Source organism: Rhincodon typus, chromosome 24, assembly GCF_021869965.1.
Source record: "Rhincodon typus isolate 14 chromosome 24, sRhiTyp1.1, whole genome shotgun sequence".
NCBI lineage: Eukaryota > Metazoa > Chordata > Chondrichthyes > Orectolobiformes > Rhincodontidae > Rhincodon > Rhincodon typus.
This window is the reverse complement of record NC_063355.1, coordinates 27,447,282-27,471,441: the sequence shown is the minus strand read 5'-3', so window position 1 is coordinate 27,471,441 and position 24,160 is coordinate 27,447,282. Positions and strand designations below refer to the sequence as shown.

At 38.0% G+C, this 24,160-nt stretch overlaps 1 protein-coding gene across 2 annotated transcripts; it reads right to left on the bottom strand.

The window, feature by feature from the left end:
• Positions 1–101: 101 nt before the first annotated feature.
• On the bottom strand, positions 102–24,156 carry zgc:193801 (uncharacterized protein LOC564476 homolog). Of its 2 annotated transcripts, XM_048611617.1 has the most exons (7): positions 22,615–22,729; positions 20,454–20,752; positions 14,675–14,869; positions 13,309–13,458; positions 8,271–8,408; positions 7,062–7,154; positions 203–2,694 (listed from the first exon to the last, which is right to left on the bottom strand). In XM_048611617.1, exons 2-7 carry the CDS (start codon positions 20,466–20,468, stop codon positions 2,098–2,100), a joined length of 1,188 nt encoding a protein of 395 aa, XP_048467574.1. In that variant the 5' UTR covers positions 20,469–20,752; positions 22,615–22,729; the 3' UTR covers positions 203–2,097. The 2 variants fall into 2 exon arrangements, with proteins under 2 accessions (XP_048467573.1, XP_048467574.1); XM_048611616.1 differs by lacking the exon at positions 20,454–20,752 and having other exon boundaries at positions 102–2,694; positions 22,615–24,156.
• Positions 24,157–24,160: the final 4 nt, after the last annotated feature.

Below are 24,160 nucleotides of genomic sequence, written 5' to 3'. Positions count from 1 at the left end.
GATTCAAATTGGCTGAAGACTAACATCTGAGATGCAATACAGCATGGATCAAGTACATTATACCAGCCCCTCAATTTCATACCTTCAGCACTTTGAACCAGTCTTTTGCAGATCTATTTTATTCTGATAAAATAAGTGCAAGAAACAGAACTGAAAATATTTAATGTACAATTTACTAATGTACAGTTATTTAGTTCACTAGAACTTACATTTGTACAGTGCGACATAGCAAAACATCTTCATTTAGAAATTCAAGTTTGAAAATATAGTTTGTTCAAGTCTGAAGAATAAATGAACTTGGAAGAATGAAAATACGAGGTGCCATCTGATATTAATCCCTAACTTGCTCACAAGAAGAAATTTAAATAAAAGGTGAATTACCTCAATTTTAGACTTACTGCTGTTTAACAATGCAAAAATATACACGCTTCATTTCAGGTTTATTTAAAGAATACATCTGATCATTTGATTTTGGAACAAAATATAAAGGAAATTATTTGTTTTTGCTCAGTGCAAAAGTTGTCTATCACTAGCTCAATCAAAAAAATTATATACAAGGCTGCTATTGTAGAATACATATTTTAATGTCTTTTATGATATGAAATTGTAACTTAATTAAAAATATCAATTCAACAATATCCATTGGAAACATCTTTACCCATTAAACTAAAGGCAATGGAAGGAAACCAAAAAATATATTTTTCATGGCTGAACCATAACAAAACTGAAACAATGCGCACGTCATGAAAGAGTGAAATGCAATTTGAAGAGGCTATAAAATAAGTATCTGTAGCAATCTAAGGCTTGAAATTATTTAAAAGGAATTTATTAAAAATAATTTAATGTACACTAATTATTTTGGATTCAAACATCACCAACTTGGACATACCGAATGATTTCAAGTTAGCAATTTAGCCTCAATTAAATAAAAACAGAACCGAAATTGCCCAAGTCACTTGGTCATTTAATTCAAAACAGCTTAACGTCTGCAGAGATTACACAAACACCAAAAGGCATCTGAGGCACCTTGTAAGCATTCAACTCACAATATATTCGGACTGAATGCGAAAAGCAAAGTGATTTTCTCTCTGCAAATGACAAGCTCAATTGATTTGTACTTGCTTTACATATGGTGGTTGGGTTACCAAGTTAGGTGCCCGCTCACTTTCCATATTGAGTTTGAGCTCTGGGGTTGGGAGGAAAACTACCAATAAGGTTACCTGCCCTGTTTTACATGCTGCTCGCCACAAACACACCTAGCGTTAACGTAATGTTCAGCACCAAGTGTGGCACGAGTTTTGCTGTTAATCATTCTGGCAGGTCCATCACATTTTTGCTGAGTAATTTAGATTGGTAACTTTGAGGGGTGTGAAAGGCAAAATGCTTTAAAGGGGAGATTAAAATCACTCCATTATTGCAGCTATATAAAGAGACAGTAGTCTTGAATTCAATTTCCTTTAATACAATTCATCTGTTAATGCTGATGTCATTAAGACTCTGGAAATGCCATCATGCACACAAGATAGTAAGCCTACTTGATAGTCGACTTTCATTACCTGATGATTAAATTGCCAGTGGCCCTTCCAAAGATTTAACGTTATTAAATATAAATTTACATTTTCTTGTCATAACTATTAATGAATTCCTAAAACTTCCATAAAATAGAAACAGATTCAGTTGATGGCCTTGAAATCAAACAGTTTACAGAATGTTTCATTATTTAAATTGATCATGGTCAGCAGTCAGCTTATTTTTGAGTTCCCAATATTTGTTTCAGTCAAGAACTATAACAATAATTGTAGGTTATTGCATTGCTGTTAAGTTTTTTTTTGAAAGGTCAAGCAATAAGGACTTATTATATTGCCTAACTATCTCTACTGTACTAGGAAAATGTACAGTACTCTTTGGCACAAAGCAATCTGAAATGATCAAAGTTCATAAGTTAAATAAGTTCTCTCTAACATCAATTTAAAAATACTAAGATAAGAACAATTCTGAATTAAATATTAATAAATTATTCACTGACGAAGTATTGAATAAAAATAAAGCCATACATTTAGACACTATGCAATAACATAGTATTAGCAGTAGCCCGTTTCAAACAATTCTCTGGATTTTTGATTGATTTCCTTCTTCAGGATCCTCTTCGGAAATCCGTTTGCCATTAGAAAGTTCAACATTATCAGTGATTTGTGTGACAGGATACAGATGTACATGTGTTGGGGAAGATGACTCAATATTTGAAATGGTTGACTCGCTGTCTAAATGGACCTCCACAATTTCAAGTGTTGTTAAACCTGCAGATCCATTTGATGAATTATCATTAGGCTCAATGAAGGATATGACATTTCCAGAACTGAGGTCCATTTCAGATGCGGCAATTACATCTTCCGATGTTGACATGATTCCATGCTCAGAGGTCATGATTTCATGTGCCGAAGACACTATAGTGGTGGGTAAGGTCAGTGTTACACTATGACTCTTGGGGGACAAAGTCGTGGTGCCCACGAATGTCCGTTCAGTTGTACTCTCAGTTCCACCAGCGCAATCATCATTAGAGTCCTGAATAGAATTAGAATCCTGAACAGAATCAGAGCCACCGATAGCTTGATGATTTAACTTGTTATACTCCTTCCGAAGCAGCTCCACCTGCATCTGTAAGAGCTCCTTGTGCTGTATCTCCATCTGCTCAATCTAAGAATAAAATGACAATTACTTCTAGCACAACTTACTTTTGCTGTCCAAAATCAATGTAATAGGGCAGAACAGTAAGCTTCTCTTGTTATAATAAATGCACAAATGAGTTTAAGTATTTAACTGAATTTAGACTTTTGTCACAAAAAAGTTTATAATTATTATGATATGGGGATTCTGTATATCATTTAGTGTTTCCATACACACCTGTCCAAAAACTAATTTTAACCTGAAAGCAAAGTATACAGGTAAAGAAATATGAAATATCACAAAACAATATCTAGGAGGGATTTACTAGATTCTAAAACTGTTTACTACAAATTATTCAACTTTTCATATTTAATATTATCTTGCAAACTTAGACTGGTATCGTGTATTTTAAATAGGAGGTAAAACTGCTTGATCAAAAAAGACTGACTTATACCATGATTGAATGTCAAATTTCCGTGGCATGCATCCCAAATATTACTCAAAATAAGAATTGCAAAGACCAACGAGCAAACTTATTGCTGGTTGGAGAATAACTTGTGTCTTAGGAACATGGAGAAAAGGAAGGGCAGAGGAGAAGAGAAATATATTAACATCTTAAAAATGACCAATGAGACAACTCACTCAGGCATTGAGATATTGACAAAATTAGCTAACTCACTTTGTGCCTGGACTAATTTGCGCTGCAAAATGTTGGCTATTTTCTTGTGTCAATGTTTGATCTAATCAATTCCAATAATGCAACAAAGTTAAATTCAACATTTAGTTATCCTGGTCAAGATAGTGGCGGAGTAGGACGCTCCAACCGGAGCTCTTAAACTCCTTCTGTTTCCTTTTTTTGTTCTTTTCTTTCCCCTTTCGTCTCTCGGCAGGTCTCAGCCTGGTCTGCCAGTGGCTCATGGCGGGTACTGGCCTAGACTCTTGACGGCATGGTAAGTTCCGGCCTGCTCTCTAGGTGGCTCATGGCAGTGTGCCAGCTTGGTGAGCGAGTGGATCCTTCCTGGGCATGTTCCCGAGGCACGAGGGGAGATTGGCAGTTTCAGCAGCAGTGATGGTATCTGCGGCAGCAGTGGTGAGAACAGGCAGCAGACTGAGATAAGCAGAGGACTCAAAGACAGTTGAACTTTTAACTTTTTACTTAGTTTAAATTATGAAAAACTTTAATGTAAACTATTACTTATTTCTTCATTTTTCTATTATTTTACAAAATAATGGTTAACTTATTATCTCTCGTTTCTCTTACGATTTTGGACCTAACCATATTTTGGACCCAAGTACCGAGGTACGCAAGATGGTGCCATATGTGGTGACATTATATACTTTTCACTGTAATCCTGTAGGTGACAATAAAATCTCAAATCTTTCCATCTTTGAAAAAAATCTTCAAATCTTATTGATTAACCCATAAGTGCATTTTGGAGAAACTGGACAATTATACATTTGAAGCTGGAGAAGCTATTTCAAGAGGAATAGAGGTGCAACAGTAAGCTGAGTAACCAGTTAGGAAAAGGTTAAAATTAAATGTATGACATCAGAAAATTCAGGATTCATAACTAATAAGGGAAGAATATAAGCAGCAGCAGAAATGACCTAAACAGAATTGTGAATAAAGGTTTAAGATCTTTGTTTAAAATAAGATAGCGTGTTAGAAATTCTTTTAAAATTGTCAAGAACAGTTACTATCTCATGCGATATTAAAGAATACAGACAAGAAAGATGAGCTGTTGAATCCACAGTTGTGTCAAATTAGAACTGACTGCAGCATTCTGTGAATGGATAACTCATACATTGTAGGATTGTGTTTACTCAGAATCTATTTCAGGGTTAGAACATAAGAACTAGGCGATCTGACCCCTCGAGCCTGCCCCGCCATTTAGTAAGACCATGGCTTTTTGAGACTCAGCTCCACTTACCCGCCCACTCACCATAACCCTTAATTCCTTTACCGTTCAAAAATTTATCTAGCCTTGCCTTAAAAACATTCAGTGAGGTAGCTTCAACTGCTTCACTGGGCAGGGAATTCCACAGATTCACAACCCTTTGGGTGAAGAAGTTCCTCCTGACCTCAGTCCTACATCTGCTTCCCTTTATTTTGATGCGATGCCCTCTAGTCCTAGTTTCACCCGCTAGCGAAAACAACCTCCCTGCCTCCACCTTATCTATTCCCTTCATAATCTTATATGTTTCTATAAGATCTCCCCTCATTCTTCTGAATTCCAATGAGTATAATCCCAGTCTACTCAGTCTCTCCTCATAATCCAACTCTCTCAACTCTGGAATCAACCAAGTCCATTAGCAAAGCACACGATTGTGGGTAACATCAATTAAGATTAATGAAACTGAACATACTTGAAGCAAAAGCTTTGAGTTTAGTCTTAGGATTTGCCATATCTAAGTGCCTATCAATTTGGAATAGGTGAATTACCAGGTCATGAAATTCACCTGCTTTGCAATATGAAGAGGTACAGGTATGATAGTTTTCAAAACCAAAAAAAAAGAGTTAAGATCACACAATGTGGTTAATTTTTATCACCAACGGTAGTCTGCTAGAGAAAACTACATGTCATTTATGGATCCACTTGATTCCAAAATGAAACTCAAATCAGATCCACCTTCCAAATTATATTCTCAATAGTGAAGATGAAAATCTATCCAAAGTATTGTGGAGACACTTGGATTACTTGTGTGTGGGAAAGAAAACTGGACATGAAGAAAAGGGATGAGAAACTTCAGCCCTTCTTGTATTTGAATAGCAAATCCTCAGCAAGGAACCAATGTAACACAGCCTGTAGGCAGCAGGGCAATTCAGACAGCAATTTGCTGATTTTCACGCTTAACTGTGTGTACACCCGCACTGAGAATTGCTGCTGCTTTACTCCTTAAGAATGGTGAGTGCTCATTCCTATTACATGTTCAATATTAAAACTAAGACATGTGGGACCTCACATAAAAATTCTTGGCACATCAGCACGATGCAGTATTGATAACAAAATTGTGGTGTTCCAATGACAAACTGCACTAATACTGGCTTGAGGACAATCTTAGGTGATAATATTATGAGCTACTGGCCCTGATTTTTGTTCTCAGCAGCAGAGGAACTGCACATTTCACTTACCCTGTTGACAATTGCACACAAACTTGTCAACAGAGATTTTCTCCAGAGTACAGTCTTTTCTACATCAACGGCCTGTAGAAGGGATGTGTGCCATGAGTTTGATGGGCAAGCAACAGCAAAGACCAAGTTGATTAAGAAATCCTAGCTAAAATCAACAGAGTGCAGACCATCAACTTACAACTATATCGCAACTTTACATAGTGAAATATCCCAAGGTACTTCATTGGAGCAATATGAAGTCAATAAGCCATGTCAGGAGATAATGAAGTAGATCAAAAGCTTCACCAAAGTCATACATGTCAAACAGTGTCTCAAAAGGAAAGGGAGAAAGCAGAAAGGTTTAGAGAGGAAATTCTAGATATTAAAGCTTTGACATTTAAAGGGATGACTGGCAATGGTGAAGCATTTAAAATCAGGTGTGCTCCCGAGACCAGAACTGCAGAAATGCTGATATCTTGAGGGCCTACAGAGCTACCTGGGATTAGGGTAAGGGACAAGTCAGATCTTTTAGGGATTTAAAAACAAGAATAAGGAATTTAAGATTGCGGGGTTATGAACTAATGGGAATGAGGGCACCTGCAGTAGAGATTTAGATGATCTCAAGTTTATCAAAGGTAAGGAGGCCAAACAGAAATGTGTTGGAATAAGTTAGATTTAAATCATATATGGCAAGTGTGAAAATGATTAGGATATACAGATTGGCTTAAATGAGACAGGGAGAAAAAAAGGAAATTAAATCTTTCATACAAATTTCCTTTTGAGTAACGTAACCCCACATTTGCAGAATTAATTTTTCTGTACCTTAGAAGTTGTTCAGTGCTAATAATTACAGTTTTAAAAATGTACTACTCCAGCCCTACCTTTTTTCAAAAGTTCCAGGAGGAGAATCTATGAGAAAAGACAACTTTGCACCCTGTGGGGGGAAAAGATATCTGTGGCAGCAACATTTTGATTTCCTGGAGAAGGGTAACTGAACCCGAAACTGGTAACTCTACTTTCTCTCCACAGAGGCTGCCAGAACATGAATTTTTCCAGCAATTTCTGTTTTAGTTTAGGATTTCCAGCATTCACAGTTTTTTTGGTCTTATTTGATTTCCTTGTTTTAATGCACATGTGCATGCTCCAGAGGTAGCCATCGGATTTCCCTCATTATAACAATGAACACAAACAGCATCACCATTATTCATTCTGCATATGCTTGTCCACAGCATGTTTATATACACAGATAATAGAAACACAAAATGATTAAATATTTCATAATCACCATTTGACTTATTTTGTTCTCAATATCTCCGGAACATTTGTATTGCTTTAGTTCTTCGGCCATTTGCCAATTGGCCTCTGTTAGACTTGCAATCTAAAGCATGTACATGAACAGTTTTTCAAAAAGTTAGAAACAATTTTTCTACAAAAGTAGTAAATTAGAAACAAATTCAAAGCAGTCTTTCAGTTTTAAGTATTCACATATTGGAAATACCACTGACAATAGAGGCGACACGGAATAAAATAATTGGTGCAATCACAAATAACAAACAGGAAAACATCTGTTTGGTGTTTGTCATTAACGCCCTATTGCATGATCAACACAGCCTTTGGTATCTTTGACTATTTTTTTCCAAAGTAGATGGCTACTACTTATAAAGTAGGTGTGATAATCTCCCTACCCCAGAGGTGAAGAAAAAGGCAAATAATTAAGTGAGTTGATATCAAAAAATATTTGCCCACTTTTAGCCACCTCAGTAGTTAAGTGCTAAGTGAGAAAGTCCACAAGTGATCTTCTTGATCACCAATTAAGGATCTTAATGTTTAATTAGCTACCAATTAAATGCCTCAACTTGCTGCTGGCCTGATTACCTGGTAGGCAAGAAGTGGCTGGTTTCCTAGTTGGGCAACCAGAGGGACCTACTTGGGAGGAGCCATCACTGCCCTAATCTGGGGCCAATCAGGAACACTACTGCAGGGTATGGGTGGCTGAACATGTGACCCAAGGAAAAGTAGTTACCTCATCAATGTTTAAGTTTTGCTTTCTAGCATCTCTCGAATCCCAAATATGCTGGCTGCTGATTAGATGGGATTTTAGAATTGAGGTTCATGATTTGGCTAAATAACCTGCCCTCACACTTAGTGCATGGAACTCTGTGCCTGAGATCAAGTCTTGAAGCATGCAAAATTCATGAAAAAAGCTTTTGTGTATCCACAATTTACTTCTTTATGCCCTTCTGTTCGTAGTCTAATTCAGGCCTTATGTACTGCTGACTAATTTGTTCTACATTTTGTGTTTCTGATTTCTGAAACATATCATTTTTCTATGTATTGTAAATAAAGGAACTTATAGCAGACCCACATGTACTCTGACAACTAAATTAAATCATAAGATTTGCTTCATCTGCTTCAATGTGAACATTACCAACATTCCTGAGGTACATCGTAAAAGAAATTGGTTAGCACCACTAATGATTGTTGTTTTACACACCTGATCTTTTAGCTGTTGGATTTCCATTTGGAGCCTGCGCTCAGTTTCTGCTTTCTCTAATCGAAGCTGATGATTCTGCTGGTGTAGTTCGAGTAGTTGTTTTTCTATTAGCAGATTTCGATCCAAAGTTCCATTACTCTGAAATATTGTTAAAAATATATACTTAGTTATTAAAACCACAAGGAAGGAAGGAAAGGCTGGAAGAAGGCTACCTTCTGGGATTTTGTAATTTTATCAAAATCTGAGAAGGATCATTCCACATTAGATTTTGGTAAAACACCAATCAGCTAATTATCACAGAGCCAGTATGCAAAAATCAGAATGTTTGCTCCCAACTCTCAGGATGGTATATTTGAGTTTTAAAATAAAAGTTGTAAGGTTACGCATGGACTGATTCAGGGACTGCTGCCTTCAGAATACTGGATACAAATTGCTGGTATATTTTGATTGTAAAAGGTGCCTGGAGTAGACCTACAGTTCCAAGATCACTTACTGAGCATTATACTATCAGATTAAATAATCAGGAGCAGTTATACATACATTTAAAATTAAGTTAATGATAATTATAGTTTATGGGGCAGTTAAATTTTTAAGTATTTGTGAGAAAAAGCAGCAAATAATTTTATAACAGGCATTTTATAGAACTTGCAAGAAAAATGACAAGTTCACAGTGCAAAAATACATTTAAGAGAAACAAATTTGTGTTGAAGATGAAATATGGCATGAGTTGCAAATCCTACAAGTTGCTGCAAAATGTGCAAGTCTCAAATATGGAAGGTTTCCAGAAGTTGCCACATTTGATGTGCTGTAATGAGTTAAACTCAATACAGTTAGGGCTACCATTTCACAGAATAAGGATCCTATTTATACTTTCTATTTGGAAACCAAGTGCTACATTGAAACCAGGCCTCTTGAGATAGGAACACTACAACTACACCACAGGACACCTTGCCTGCTGATTGTAGTTATTTAGTTTAATCAACCTGTGCAGCCATGTTGTGACATGTCTGATTCTGTTGGCTCAGAGGTAGAAGCACTACCACAGCATCACAACACCCCAAGAGCAGAAAATAGTGTTAGAAATTTCCAGAAGCAGCAATGAGAGTGGGATTTGAGTCCATGCCTACAAAGTACAATAGACTAACAGTGCATTAACCTCTCAGCCACTTTTTCACTGGATGCTGGTTATATGTTTTATATGATGTGTCTTAACATCTCTGAACAGGTTGATGAGGAAAAATATCTCCAACCAGCAGACAAGTTAAAATGGGCAGATTGTACATGGCCTTCCGACAAAACAAATGCATTAGGGAAGACAATTAATTGATAGAATGGAAATCAAGTTTAAAAAAAAACAAAATTTAGAGCTTTTCTCGGCACGAACATCACTAATGGAGACTATATAGGATCATAACTGGCTCATGAAATGCTTCTGGCAAAGAAATGCCAATTATCTAATTTGATCTGCTGTGAATTGGTTTAGGGCAGCTGTGGCTAATTAATAAATCTAGAATAAATCAATAATGATGACGACTCTAATGGTGTAGTGGTAATGATCCTATCTCAGAACCAGGAGGCCCAGGTTCAAGTCCCATCTGCTCCAGAGGTTTGTAATAACAGCCCTTAACAAGTTGATTAGAAAATACCTAAATCAGTAATGATCGTGTTTGCTGTAAAATCCCATCCATTTTACTAACTACTGCTAGGAAAAGGAAATCATGTCCCATATGTTGCCGGGCATACATGTGATTCCAACTCCTCTTCAGTGTGGTTGATTCTTAACTGTCCTCCGATGTGGCTTAGCAAGCTACTCAGTCGTATCAAACTGCTATAGTTCAATAATTCTGAACAGACGCCGTGGGTGTACCTAAATTACATGGACAACAAGATCCAAGGTGGTTGCTCACCATCAGCTTCAAAGTGATTTGGGATGGTCAATATATATTAGCCCTGCCTGTAGCACCCATGTCTCACGAACAAGCAAAAAAAAGTCAAACAGTGTATGTAACTGCCACTTTTGGTTCCTGTATTTCTTGAACTAAATTAATCTGAACCCTGAGCAAAAGTCTGTAACTCAAAAAACGATTTGGGATTCTTCTAATCTTTATACCTTGTACTTTACCTCAGGCAAACAAAGTTGGAACTATACATCTTCTAGCATATAATGTAATGATATTTTGGTACATTATGTTTAAAATCACATGTTCATGTCACAACTTCGGAGTCTTACTAACCTTCAAAATCTTTTAATTTTATTGGTTATGAATAGACTATTGAACCTTATATTCATGAAGGCCCTTGTTGACCTCATCACTATTATCAGTTCTGAGAAGGTAAAATTTTCAGTTCAGAGTTATTGGAGCTGAAGACTAAGAGGAATAGAAAATTCACAGTACAAACTACAAAATTCTCTACTCCCCACAATTCTGGGCTAATATGGCTTAGCCTAAAAATGTGGTACGGTTGATCATGAGCAAGTCACCTCAGAAGGAAAACAGCAATGTGGACTTAACGATTTTTGCATTGCGAAGTAAATATAATACTATAACTTACAGCTGTAACCCAATCAAAAGAAGCAGAAAAGTACAAAATCAACCACACACTATTGTATCTAGAAGAATAATGGAATTTTGCTACAGGCCTAAATATTTTCAGGGATTTAGAAAGTGTGACCTTGAACATAAAATTCAGGATCTCAATATCATTTTTCCTTTTATTCCCTGCCCTACAGCAATGAAAACCAGCAATAACAGGCCACAGCCCAGGATCTCCAAGAGGAAGGGAGTGATCGGTGTTCATAATTCGTAGGAGGGGAACGGTGGGGGGGGGAAGAAAAACATTACAATCGGCAAGATTGACTGATTTTAAAGGAGATGCCAAAGCCCTCACACACTAGCTGATGAGGCCCCACATTACCTTTGTACAGCAGGGCCACCATGCCACATACAGCATTTTCAGGCTAATATTAGTTTTCTCTGGGATCAAGAATCTCTGTTGAACTGCGTTGTCAGTAGGGAGACAGCAGCCTTGCACTGATATGAGACAGTCTTGAGCCTAGGGTAAGGTGAATAGCAAGGGTCTTTTCCCTAGGGTGAGAGTTTAAAACCAAGGGGCATACTTTTAAGGTGAGGGGAGGAAGTTTTAAAAAGGATATGAGGGGCAACCATTTTAAACAGAGTGTGGCATGTGGAATGAACTGCCAGAGGAAATGGTGGATGCAGGTACAGTTACAACATTTAAGAGAAATTTGGATAAGTACATGAATAGCAACGGTTTGAGGTGATATGGACCAAATGCAGGCAGATGGGAATAGTTTAGTTTGGGAACATGGTCAGCATGGACTGGTTGGACTGAATGGTCTGTTTCCATGTTGTGTGACTCTATGATTCTACCATCATAGAGCAACAGATGGTGTAAGGGGAGGTAAATCACAGGGGAGAGGTGGGAAAGGGTTTGGTAGCAAAGGCAGATGGGTGGCTCTCAACGGACACCCATTTCCCAACACCAGATTCCTCAATCAAGCACTGAGCCCCTAACATCATCATGGCTGACCCCAGAGTGCCACGCAATCTTGAAAAGAATGCTGTTCACTCCCCAGAGGAGAAATTAATGGCAGGTCATACATCCCCATCTTCTTCATATTTAGTACCTCTTAAAGGATGACCAAAAACAAATGTTGATAAAAGTGGGGGGATGCAGTAAGAGAAAACTTAAAAATAATACAAACTTGTACAGCTGTCAAGTTTTCCGTTGAAAAGTAATCTATTTCATTTTTCGTGGTCACATGAGTAAAAGTAAAAGTATTTTTCTTAATACCAATGGTGATAGGGTTGCTTGAAAAGCAGAGGACATTCAGACTGTTCTGCAGGACTAATGCATTCAAGCAAAACATAATAGTAATGCATCATTTCAGGCTACACATTAAAATAGCAATAACCTACAGGGGAACACAGCAGCAGTCTAGACATGCTGCACTCATTTTCCATTTAACCCAGGTCTGGTCTTATAGCACAACGAAATGCTATCTGCCTTAAATAATATCTATGCTGACTCATTGCTGGTTTAAATCAGGCAGTAAGTGAATGTCAAAGCCTTCCATCAGAAGGTGACTGATTGTCTTTCTTATTGGTGGAACTGTTCCAGAAAAGTGCTCAGAGGCTTTACTCTAAATATAGAAGGATCCAAACACACTTCTTACAGGTACAGGCAGCAGAAACACGGCAATTTTACTTAATCACTTCTCACCTGGAACTTACAGCAATGTCCATAATTTCAAAGTGAGCCCAGTTACTGCTTCTGATAAGTAGTAATTAAGATTCGTCATTCTTTAATTTTAAAAAAATTTAAGCATCATTATGGAACATTTTGCAACTTAGTTGCCTAAATCAGCAGTAGGGCAATTCTGAAGGGTAGCAAACTGGGAACATGACTTACCGCACAGTTTCAATGACTCTCAAGGGAAAGAAACAAAACTATCTGTAATAAACCTCACATTTATTTGTCAATCTTGACCCTTTGTTGCCAGCATTTTATAAATTAGTTTTTCTGGCTCACATACAATACCGCATACATAGGAATGCATCTCTATTCCCATTCCCTAACCCCAGTCCACTGGCCCCAAGTAGTTCACAGTGCACCTTTCCCTGCAGCAGTGTGAAGGCAGAGTGGTGAAGTCACCAAGCCAGAATGGGATGATTGTGTGATGACATGATCTGTGGGGTCTTAGTATTGCAGTGGGCATCTTATAGCACTGTAAGCTCCCAGGAAACTTGAAGCAGTAACAGGTAGATCCAGGTCTCATTCCAAGAAACTCCCCAGTAAACAAAGCAGCTTGATGTTGCTAGGTCCTCTGAGACCATCATCAAACTGAAGACCAAATCTGGCTCCTTCCTGGTTTACATGGTTCTCCTATTCAATCAAACATGAAGAAGCAAAATAAATGTGAACACCACCTTCAACAATCCAACTGAAAAATTAGTCCATTTAGTAAGCATAATATAAAATAATAACAAAAAAATTAAATGAATTAGAATTTCACCTGTTCTGCAACTAGGTTTGCAGTATCACTGTACACAAGCTCTCCATTTTCCCCATCTGGGTCCATAAGAACCAGAGTTTGATGTGCATCTGATGTAGAGCCCATAGTTTCTTCTGCGCCAGCAGTGATGCCACTGGTCAAATTGCCATCCTTTTAAAAAGATAATGGTAAAAATTATTATTACTAACATTGAGATGTTGAACTGTTTTTGAGAGTACCTATTTTGTGAATCCAATATTTGGCAATTCATAAACTTTTAGGTTTCAGGTAGCGTACATCATAAGTGTATTAGAACTCCAATCAGGAGATCTTATATTTCAAGCATGTCAATCTGATATCTGCTAAACTGAAACATTTAATTATAAAATGTGACATGAGAATGTCCAATATAAACCAACCACCACACAGTCTTGTAATTTGAATGATTCTAAAGACGAAATATCATTAATGACTGTTCTATTTTTAGTACTATCTTTGTTTTTAATTTTAAACCATATATACGCATATATATACACAAACGATATATATGTGGACACCACCTTTTTAAAAGGATAAAGCCTGGACACTACTGAAAATGTAAAGACATAAATATGAAAAATTAACATCGGAAAATTAAAAACTTTTGTCAGCATAATTATTCTTTAATTGGCTTGTTAGAGGAACGAAACTCCCAGCAGAAAAGCAATAAACAAAACAATACAGAATGAAAACTTGGCAAATGCCATTTAAAAAATAGTACATAATAAGTTTGTTGATTTGTGTGCCATTTTTGAAATCAGTTATTTATCTTGGGGGCGGGGGGGGCGCTGTAAATAAACAGCTGTAAGTCTCAGATATGTTTTCCAGATTATGAATTCCTAAGCTTATTTTCAGTCGTAGCATGCATATTGGAATGTAGATACATCATTTACCCGCAAATTTATTTCTGCAATTTACTGTAAAACAAAATTAATTTTAACTAGATTCCAGAAATTTGTTTCTGCGTTCATTTTTACCTTCAATAGGTTTGACTAAATGGATATCTGAACAGCTCATCTATATTTTCTGTGCTTCAAAACTGTGTGACAATTATGAAATCAAATAATGACATGAAAACATCTAGATTTGTGTGCAAACTCAAGCAAAATTACTTGTATGTGCATAATCTTTTGATCAAAATTCTTATAATCCTCATCTACAATAATTTGACTAATTTCTACAGTTCATTCAGGACACTTTGCCCTCTCAATTTGTCATAAATTTTGCTGCAGCACACAAGGATCAACTTTCCATGTGAATGGGAAGACCATGGTACTGAAAGATTACAGCTGGATGATATGAGGGATACAAAAAAAAAACTAATTTCCATTGTGCTTTGTTGACATACCTTTGCAGCCTGTCCTATAATAGTATCATTTTTCTCTGTGGTAAGGGTTGAGGTTGTTGTGTTAATGGCTACTTCTGTCACAACAGGACTAATTGGTGTGATATCTATTGTCCCACCAGAAGTAATGCGGTTGCCTCCGTAAGCTTTATGATGAGCTTCTGCACTTTGCTCGTAATACTGTCGACTATTTACCTCCTAAAAAAATGAGATTGCGCACAACATATTATCACAAAGATATTGGTAAATCTATTTTAAATCAATCTTTGATTAGAAATTGGTTTACAAGGTGAATAAAATAGGGTTTTAAAATAAATTGTATAATTATCATTCATAAATACTTAGAAATTGCTTAGACTACACCAGAATTATTCAAGTTTTAGCTGGGGCAAAGTTGGACCTGCTAGTTCGTTCTGTACAGCTGGATGACATTACGTTGGTCTACACGATTCTATTCTTTGTACATGTGCATGGTATATTGCATTATATTGGTGAGTACACTATTGATTCTGCTAAATGTCTCCGAGACCCCAATTCACAATTCCATTTTCTAACCCAGTATGTTGACTCACTCTAAATTTACTTATTCTTCAAAATGTGATGAATTTAAGTATATTTCAAAAAAAGTTGACAATAGTCTAAATGCACATCATATCGTCCCCTACTATGTCTTTCTGTGATAATAATTTCTCAACCTGTGAGAAATTTTCCCACACAGTACTAATTATCTTCATTAAACCATTGGAATGGATTAAGACTACATAAACTCTTGACATCTGATCCATCCAACTTGGACTGCATTCCAGGTGTAAAAGGACAATATGCTGACTCATTGAATCATTCTGCAACTCTCAATCTGAATCATTTGAAAACTCAATTTGGTATAGAAGAACATGCTAAACAATAGTATCACATCTTTCCTTTAGAGTGGTTCTGCACTGAATATCAGATACTACAATTGAGTACATATAGGAGTGGGTAGCTGAATCTACCTGCTCTAATTAGTAGATTTTCAATTGCAAATAAGTTATTCATTAGCATAAAATTCTACGGGAGGAATTAGATCCCTTGTAAAACTGCACTCTTAATAAACCCAAATTGCTACGCTAATGCCTACTATAGGTAATCTGTTCATGTAGTAGGTGTTAAGCACTGCTCCTTCACCATTAACCAAAAGTCCAGGCTGCGATGTTTTGTGTTAAGATCAATGACTTTTCAAGAAGTGCATTTTTTGCTTTTCCCCTTTCTTTCCTCCCCAGTTTCATGTCCACCTTCTCTCTGTCATCTCCAAGACACTCCACATTGAACCACTCAATGGTAGAGTTTGTCAGTATTATAATAACAACTTACATTGATATTGCACCTATAATAAAGGCCACAAGGCATCACAGAAATGTTATCAAACAGAATTTGACATTGCACTAGGTAACAAGATATTAAAGCAGGTGATCAAAGATTTTAAGAAGCATCTTTAAAAAAGGTTTAGATGGATACATGTGTGTGTGCATGTATTCTTTTGAGGGGGGTGTGTGCAGGGGAGGAACAAAGCCATTGCAGAATTTGAAAATACAAACAAATTTTTTTTAAAAAAATCAAGGTATTTCACAGTATGGTGCCGATAGAGGCCAGAACACACAAGATTAATGGTTAAACCTGACTTTACAAGCATTCGAACTTAAAGGCCTTGTATCTTATTGCATGAAACATTCAGAATAAGGTAGATGGATTGATGGCATAAATCAAGGTAAATTGAGTCACAAGTATTTTAAACTAGTTAATGGTAGAGGAGGGGAAGGAGGAAGGGGGTTGCTCAGGAAAGGTTATTAAAGTTTCCAAAACAAGGAATAGGACAGAGAGAATGGATCGGGTCAGGAATCTAACTTCAGGCACAGGAAATAAGGGGATAACTATGAGGAGGGCAGTGGTTAACTGCAGGACAGACTGTACTGAAACGAGTGCAGTATATAAAACAAGGTACGGTAAATCTTCTGTATCTTCAAAACCACAAATACGTTCGTACTGAAAAATAAGTAACAACAAAAATCAACATCCTTGGGCAAAAATCGCATATCCATGATTTTTAAACCTATTTTCAACAAGCTCCTCACTTGCGAATTTCATCATTCGCAGAGGTTACCGAGTCCTAGAGTTACACGCCATGGAAACAGACACTTCAGTCCAACTTATTCTGACCTAATTCTATTTGCCAGCATTTGGCCCATATGCCTCTAAACCCTTTTTATTCATATAACTATCCAGTTGCCTTTAAATGTTGCAATTATACCTGCCTCCACCACTTCCTCTGGCAGCTTGCTTCATACATGTACCACCCTGTGTGAAAAAGCTACCCTTCAGGTCCTTTTAATATCTTTCTTCTCTTACTTCAAACCTAGTTTTGGACTCCCACACTGTAGGAAGAAGACCTCAGCTATTCACCCGATCCATGCCCGTCATGATTTTATAAACCTCTATAATGATCAATCCACTGCCTCCGACACTCCAGGGAAAAAAGCCCATGCCTATTCAGCCTCTCCCCAATCTGAAATACTCCAGTCCCAGCAACATCCTTATAAATCATTTCTGAACCCTTTCAAGTTTAACAACATCTTTCCTTTAGAATAGTGACCAAAATGGTATACAGTATTCTAAAAGTGGCCCCTCCACTGACACCCTCATCGCTTAGCCTCCCCCTGCAGATGGCCTTAAGGCCCTCCGCTTCTTCCTGTCCCGCAGGCCCGACCAGTCCCCCTCCACTGACACCCTCATCCGCTTAGCCACTGCACCTCCCAGTCGCGAACCATTTCAACTCCCCCTCCCATTCCTCAGACGACGTGTCCATCCTGGGCCTCTTGCAGTCCCACAACGATGCCACCCGAAGGTTGCAGAAACAGCAACTCATATTCTGCTTGGGAACCCTGCAGCCCAATGGTATCAATGTGGATTTCACAAGTTTCAAAATCTCCCCTCCCCCTACCGCATCCCAAAACCAGTCCAGCTCGTCCCTGCCTCCCTAACCTGTTCTTCCTCCCACCTATCCCCTCCTCCCACCTCAAGCCGCACCTCCATCTCCTACCGACTAACCTCATCCCGCCCCCTTGACCCGTCCGTCCTCCCTGGACTGACCTATCCCCTCCCTAACTCCCCACCTACACTCACCTTTACTGGCCCCATCCCCGCCTCTTCGACCTGTTTGTTTCCTCTCCACCTATCCTCTCCTCTATCCATCTTCTATCCGCCTCCCACTCTCTCCCTATTTATTTCAGAGCCCCCTTCCCCTCCCCCTTTTCTGATGAAGGGGCTAGGCCCGAAACGTCAGCCTCTCTGCTCCTATGATGCTGCTTGGCCTGCTGTGTTCATCCAGCCCTGCACCTTGTTGTCTCGGATTCACCAGCATCTGCAGTTCCTACTATCTCACCAAAATCCTGTACAGCCACCACATGACATCCCAACTCCTATACTCAATGTTATGACCAATGAAGGTGACCATGCCAAATGCCTTCTTCACCACCCTGTCTACCTGCAATTCCCTCGGTCTCTTCGTTCGGCAGCATGTTCCAGGATCCAAACATGAACAGTATAAGTCCTGCCCTGGTTTGCCTTACCAAAACGCAATGTTTTACATTTATCTAAATTAAACTCCACCTCGGCCCATGGGACCATCTGATCAAAGTCCCATCACTGTCCACTACACTGCCTATTTTGGTGTCGCCTGCAAACTTACTAACCATACCTCCTATATTCACATCCAAATCATTTACATAAATGACAAAAAGCAGTGGACCCAGCACTGATTCTCATGGCATACCACTGTTCACAGGCCTCCAGTCTGAAAAGCAACCCTCTACCCCAATCTCTGTCTCCTACCTTCAAGCCAATTTTGTAACCAGTCTGCTAGCTCCCCTTGAATCCAATGTGATCTAACATTAATAATAAGTCTACCATGTGGACCCTTGTCAAACGCTTTGCTGAAGTCCATATAGACATCTGCTGTTCTGCCTTGTTCAATCTTCTTTGTCACCTCTTTAAAAAACTCACTCAATCAAGTTAATGAGACACGATTTCCCACGCATAAAGTCATGTTGACTATTCCTAATCAGTCTTTGTCTTTCCAAATGCATGTAAATCCTGTCCCTCAGAATCTCCTCCCAACAACTTACCCACCACTGATGTAAGGCTCACTGGTCTATAGTTCCCTGGCCTTTCCTTACCACCTTTCTTAAAATAATAGCACATTAGCCAACCTCCAGTCTTCCAGCACCTCACCCGTGGCTATCGAAGATGTATATATCTCAGCAAGGGGCCTGCAATCTCTTCCCTAGCTTCCCTCAAAGTTCTAGGAAACATCTGATCAGGTCCAGGGGATTTATCCACCTTTATGCATTTTAAGACATCCGTCATCACCTCTTTTGTAATATGAACTCTTTTCAAGACATCACTATTTATTTCCCCAAGTACCCTAGCTTCCATGTCCTTCTTCAGTAAATACTGATGTGAAATATTCATTTAGTCTCTCACCCATCTCCTGTAGTTCGACACATAGATGGCCAGGTTGATCTTTAAGGGGCCCTATTCTCTCCCTAGTTACTCTTTTGCCCTTAATGTACTTACAGAATCTCTTTGGATTCTCTTTAACTCTATTTACTAAAGATATCTAATGTCACCCTCTTGGCCCTCCTGATTTCCCTCACATACACTCCTATTGCCCTTATACTCTGAGGAATTCACTTGAACCCAGCTGTCTATACCTGATATACGCCTCTTTTTTTTCTCTTGACCAGAGCTTCAATTTCTCTAGTCATCCAGCATTCCATACATCTACCAGCCTTGCCCTTCACACTACTGAGAACATACTGTCTCTGAACTCTCGTTATCTCTGGAAAGAGAAAGGAACCCTTGCAGATATGGAGGAATGATTGTAAAAGAACCTTGTAGCGCAGATTGAAATTAGTGGGTATGATGTTGTGGGCACCACAGAGACATGGCTGCAAAGGGATCAGGGCTGGGAACTAAATATCCAAGAAGTGCACATCCTATTGAAAGGATAGGCAGATGGGCAGAGGATGCAGGGTTGTTATGTAGGAAATAAAACTAAAAATCAATAGCAAGAACTGACATTGGATTAAAAGGCATAGAACTTGCGCGGGTACAGTTGAAGACCCTCCTGACTGTATTGTAGGATACTCTTTAATGGTCTGGATGAACTCAGCACCAACAATTCAACAAAACTCAATAACTCAACATATCTAAGACAAATTAGCCCATTTTAATCAATTCTCCATCTACTAACTTAAACATTCACTCCCCCATTTTGTATGTTCCACAGTATGTAGCACATACAGGTTGCACTGTTACATGGGAACACCACCAATTGAAAGCTCCTCTCCATTCCCATCCTTATATTGCCAAGTTAGAATTGGTGTACCATTGTTCCTTCACTGTTTCTGAGTCAATATCCTTGAACTCTCTGTTTAACAGCACTGTAGGTACCGATGGTACATGGACTCCAGCAGTTTAGGAGGCTGGGTTCATTACTATCTCAAAGACAATTAGGGATATGCAGTAAATACTGGCCTTGACAATGGCACTCCTGGCCCAAGAATGAAAATTCAACAGATTTTTGTACAGCACTATTACTAATGAGTATCAATTTCCCGGTGTCTAAAATTTGAACATATCCTGGTCAGAAGTCAGCAGGTAATAATGAACAGAAATAATATTCGATGTGTCCCTTTGAAACTAACAGACATTAGGCTAATTTTTTTTTGCCTCTTATGGTACTTGCATTTTTCCCTTTCATGTTCAGGTGAAGATTTTAAGCAGTCTGGAAGTGCTCAAATATCGCACTTTTTCCAATAAGGCAGGAAAGGCAGAAATGAATCCTGGTGATGGAAAACCAAGAAGGGCAAAGTTTCATTCCTCTTCTTCACAATCAACAATTGATACAATTGAATTTAAACATCAAAGGAACACAAGTCTTTGGACGTGGCTGTAGACAGTACAATTATGGGTCTGAAACTGAGATTCGGCTGACATTCATCAAATTTGCTCGCTGTCACTGAGCAAGCTCCATCAATGGGGCTGCTGGGTGAAAGAACAAATATGAAAAAGTGAAAATCCAATTATTTCAAAAGGTCCACTTGTAACTCATATTTTCTTAAAAACTAACATTAGACAGAAAACAGCAAAATAAACATCAATAAAAAAAATGTGCCATACTACACTAAATTATCGATTACCTCTCCCTAACAACCCTTCTGACTAAATACTGTGTAATATCATTACCAATTAATGACCTTCACACCACATCACTGATTTGCAGAAGATTTAAATATAACTTAAGGTAAATAAATTACAGTTGTACTGCAATGTATTCATAGCAGACAGAATTTAATTTTTATGGGTAGCTTTTTAAGAGAACTACAAACATTGCCAAAATAAGTAAGATTCAACCCAAAGTGTCAATTTCATTAAGTTTCATGGAAAGTATCTACTTGACTCATTTACACAGGCCCCTGTGCACCTGTTATCTGATGTTAGATCAGCTCTACTATGCATCATAGCCAGAAAAATGTGCCACTGCCTGGATATTCTGGAACAGCTCAGCATCCTGCCATCTTTAAAAGGCTATTATGCACCCGGACAAGCACAGTCCATATCTGTCCTACACAGTTTACGACAATTGCCACTGATGTGGAACAAACTCAAATATGAATTTAAAAAGTCAATCTGACCCAAACAGTACAGCTGTAATAGCACTATTGTTAGAAAGTAAACTAACAGTCTTCTATAACATCCATTACTTAGTTATTTGTCAACAACTGCATTGACTGTATTACTGCAGCAGTAGCAATTTGAAACAATTCAAAATCTCAATTTCAGCAAAACACACAATAGTATGGCTACGATCAACCAATTTCTTAGAAGTATTAATCCTCCAGTGACCTTGTCCCCATCCTCTCGAGATTCTGCCATCAGCCTCTTTACCTTGATACTTCCCTCCCACCTACAAAGTTTCCCAAAAACGATTTCTGTACAACTAAGCTTTTGTTCCTTTCTAGCATCTTACTCGCCACTTCTCCTTCCATCAATCTACAAACATTCAGAGGCATATTCCTCTGAGTGTGCAAATTACAAAAAAAAGTGCTGTAATCATCGTTAATAACCAAAACTAAGCAATTAAGCTCAATCGGAAAGGTGAAATTAAATGTATGAATGAACAAATTTAGACAAAAAAAAATTTTGTTGTAGGTTTCTCAATGCAATGTATAGTGCAAATTGAAAATATAATTTCTCCCATAACATTTAGAAATAAATGATCTAAAATGTATAACATTTCTCAAAAAATGTCATTACTAAGGCAAAATGTTAAAATTGAACTACTGTGAAACCACTGCATAAGAATTGATGTAGTTCTTTCTGAAAGTTTCATCACATGAGTTTCCAAAGTATTAAATAAAAGGATTACCCATCACAATGGACAGGTTCAACCAAAATCCTGGGAATAGCTGAAAATTGTCGCCTCATCAGCAGGTCTAAGTCTTACCAATAAAATAAAAGGACAAGCAAGTTCTACATAAATATGACGGAGTAGAGTGGAACATTCAGATGGTCAATGGAACTGGTGAATGAAGTCAGCTACTTTTTCTGCCCAACTGCAGACAGGTAGCTGCTGTTTTGAGGTCGCAGCCTCATTTGATTACATGTGACAATCTGTTGACGGTTAATGGTGCCTTGAGGGCAATTCATTTGTTGTCGGCCATGAGAATGTCAAAGCATTGGGATTTCTGCAGTAACTGCAGGTAGGTCCTGGTAGAGTGGTGGGGAGGCAACGGTAAGGGAGGTGAGATGTTTATACTCAACTTCCAGGCCTCCTGTCCTTAAGAATGCCTTTGATACCAACACAGTCTCTGGATCTTTGAGCACCTTGATCATTTTGAACTCACTTGTGCAATTTGAATTTGGAAAGTGGTATGAGGGTTGCGGAAATGAGTTTTGTAATGCTTGACAGCTTCATCACGTCTATTGAAACCATTTCGACAGCGGTAGCAGTGCCAATGTGCGCCTTTAAATTTCTTTTCTTCTTTGATAGTTCCAATGATGTCACAGTGGTTACAACAGCGAAGTATCTTCAAACCTGGTAAATGGGGAAAAAACATCCCATTAAGCATCTTAGCAACATTCAAAGTGAACCAATAAGTGCACCAAAATTTATAAATAAATTATTATTTTTTCACAAGTGAAAGAACATATTCATTTGGCTTTATCCTTTACCATCTGAAGCTGAATTTAGTCAAAGCTGATTAGACTTGTCCCATTCAATCAAGCAGGCCAGAACAAACTTCTGATATTAAGTGGACTTGATTACTCAAATTGGTTTCTAATTTGTTTATAATTCAGCACTAGGAGGTGATTTCACTAATGATGGCAAAGTTTCAGAAATCTGCTATTGCAGATTTTCTTCTGATATTGGGTGTTTAAGTACACTGCTGAAGTTGAACAGACAAAGTTCTATACTGCACGTGCCCAGGGATGTTGGGGCAGACTAGATGACAATTGCATATTATCTTTAATACCATTTTGTCACTGTATTTTTGCCCACTGTTCATATCTATTATCTAGTCATAAAGAAAAACTACACAATGATACCAGTTTGCCAAAAATGGTCCCACTGTTTGCTTACTGGGTGTCATTTACCCGATTCATTTCATATGGTAAAATCCAGACAAAAAACACTGTGATACTTACATCAAATAAGAAAGGTAGTTTATGACACTTGCGTTATATCTGGGTCTGTACGAATTGGAGTTAGAAGAATTGACAGGTGATGTTAGTGAAAATAAAATGATTCTGGTAGGGCTTGAGAAGGTAGATACCAAGAGAATAAAATATCAGAGTAAGAAGTTACCTACTTAAGATGGAGATAAGGAAGAATTCCTTCCCTTAGAGGATCAAGTGTGTTGGAATTCTTCACCCCAGAAATCTTTAGAGGTGGAGTCATTTAATACATTCAAGGCTGAGACAGATATGTGAACTATGGAAATCAAGGGTTATAAGGAACAGTTTGTAAAGTGCAGTTAAGACCAAGATCAGATCAGACATAACATCACTGAATGGTGCACAGGGGTAAGCAGCTGAAAGGCCTCTTCCCGCACCTATTTCTTATGCTATGTTTCATGAAGGTGGTTTTATTTCCCGGAATGTCGCAAGTGCATTCACCCCACACAGTCTCTCAGCTGGGATTTCTTATCCTCAGTTGGGCTGTCAGAGGTTTTAGGTAAACACCGAACAGCTGATTCAAAAATAAATATTATTTATGTTAATTTAAAACAATTAGAGATTTGTATGAAGAATGGCAAATACTAAAATAGTGAAGAAAAATTATGAAATAGGGTAAAACAAAAAAGACAGACATGCCTGGTGACATGAAGTTGAAAATTAAGTCCCACATTGTCTGAGATAACAAGGTGTAGAGCTGGATGAACACAGCAG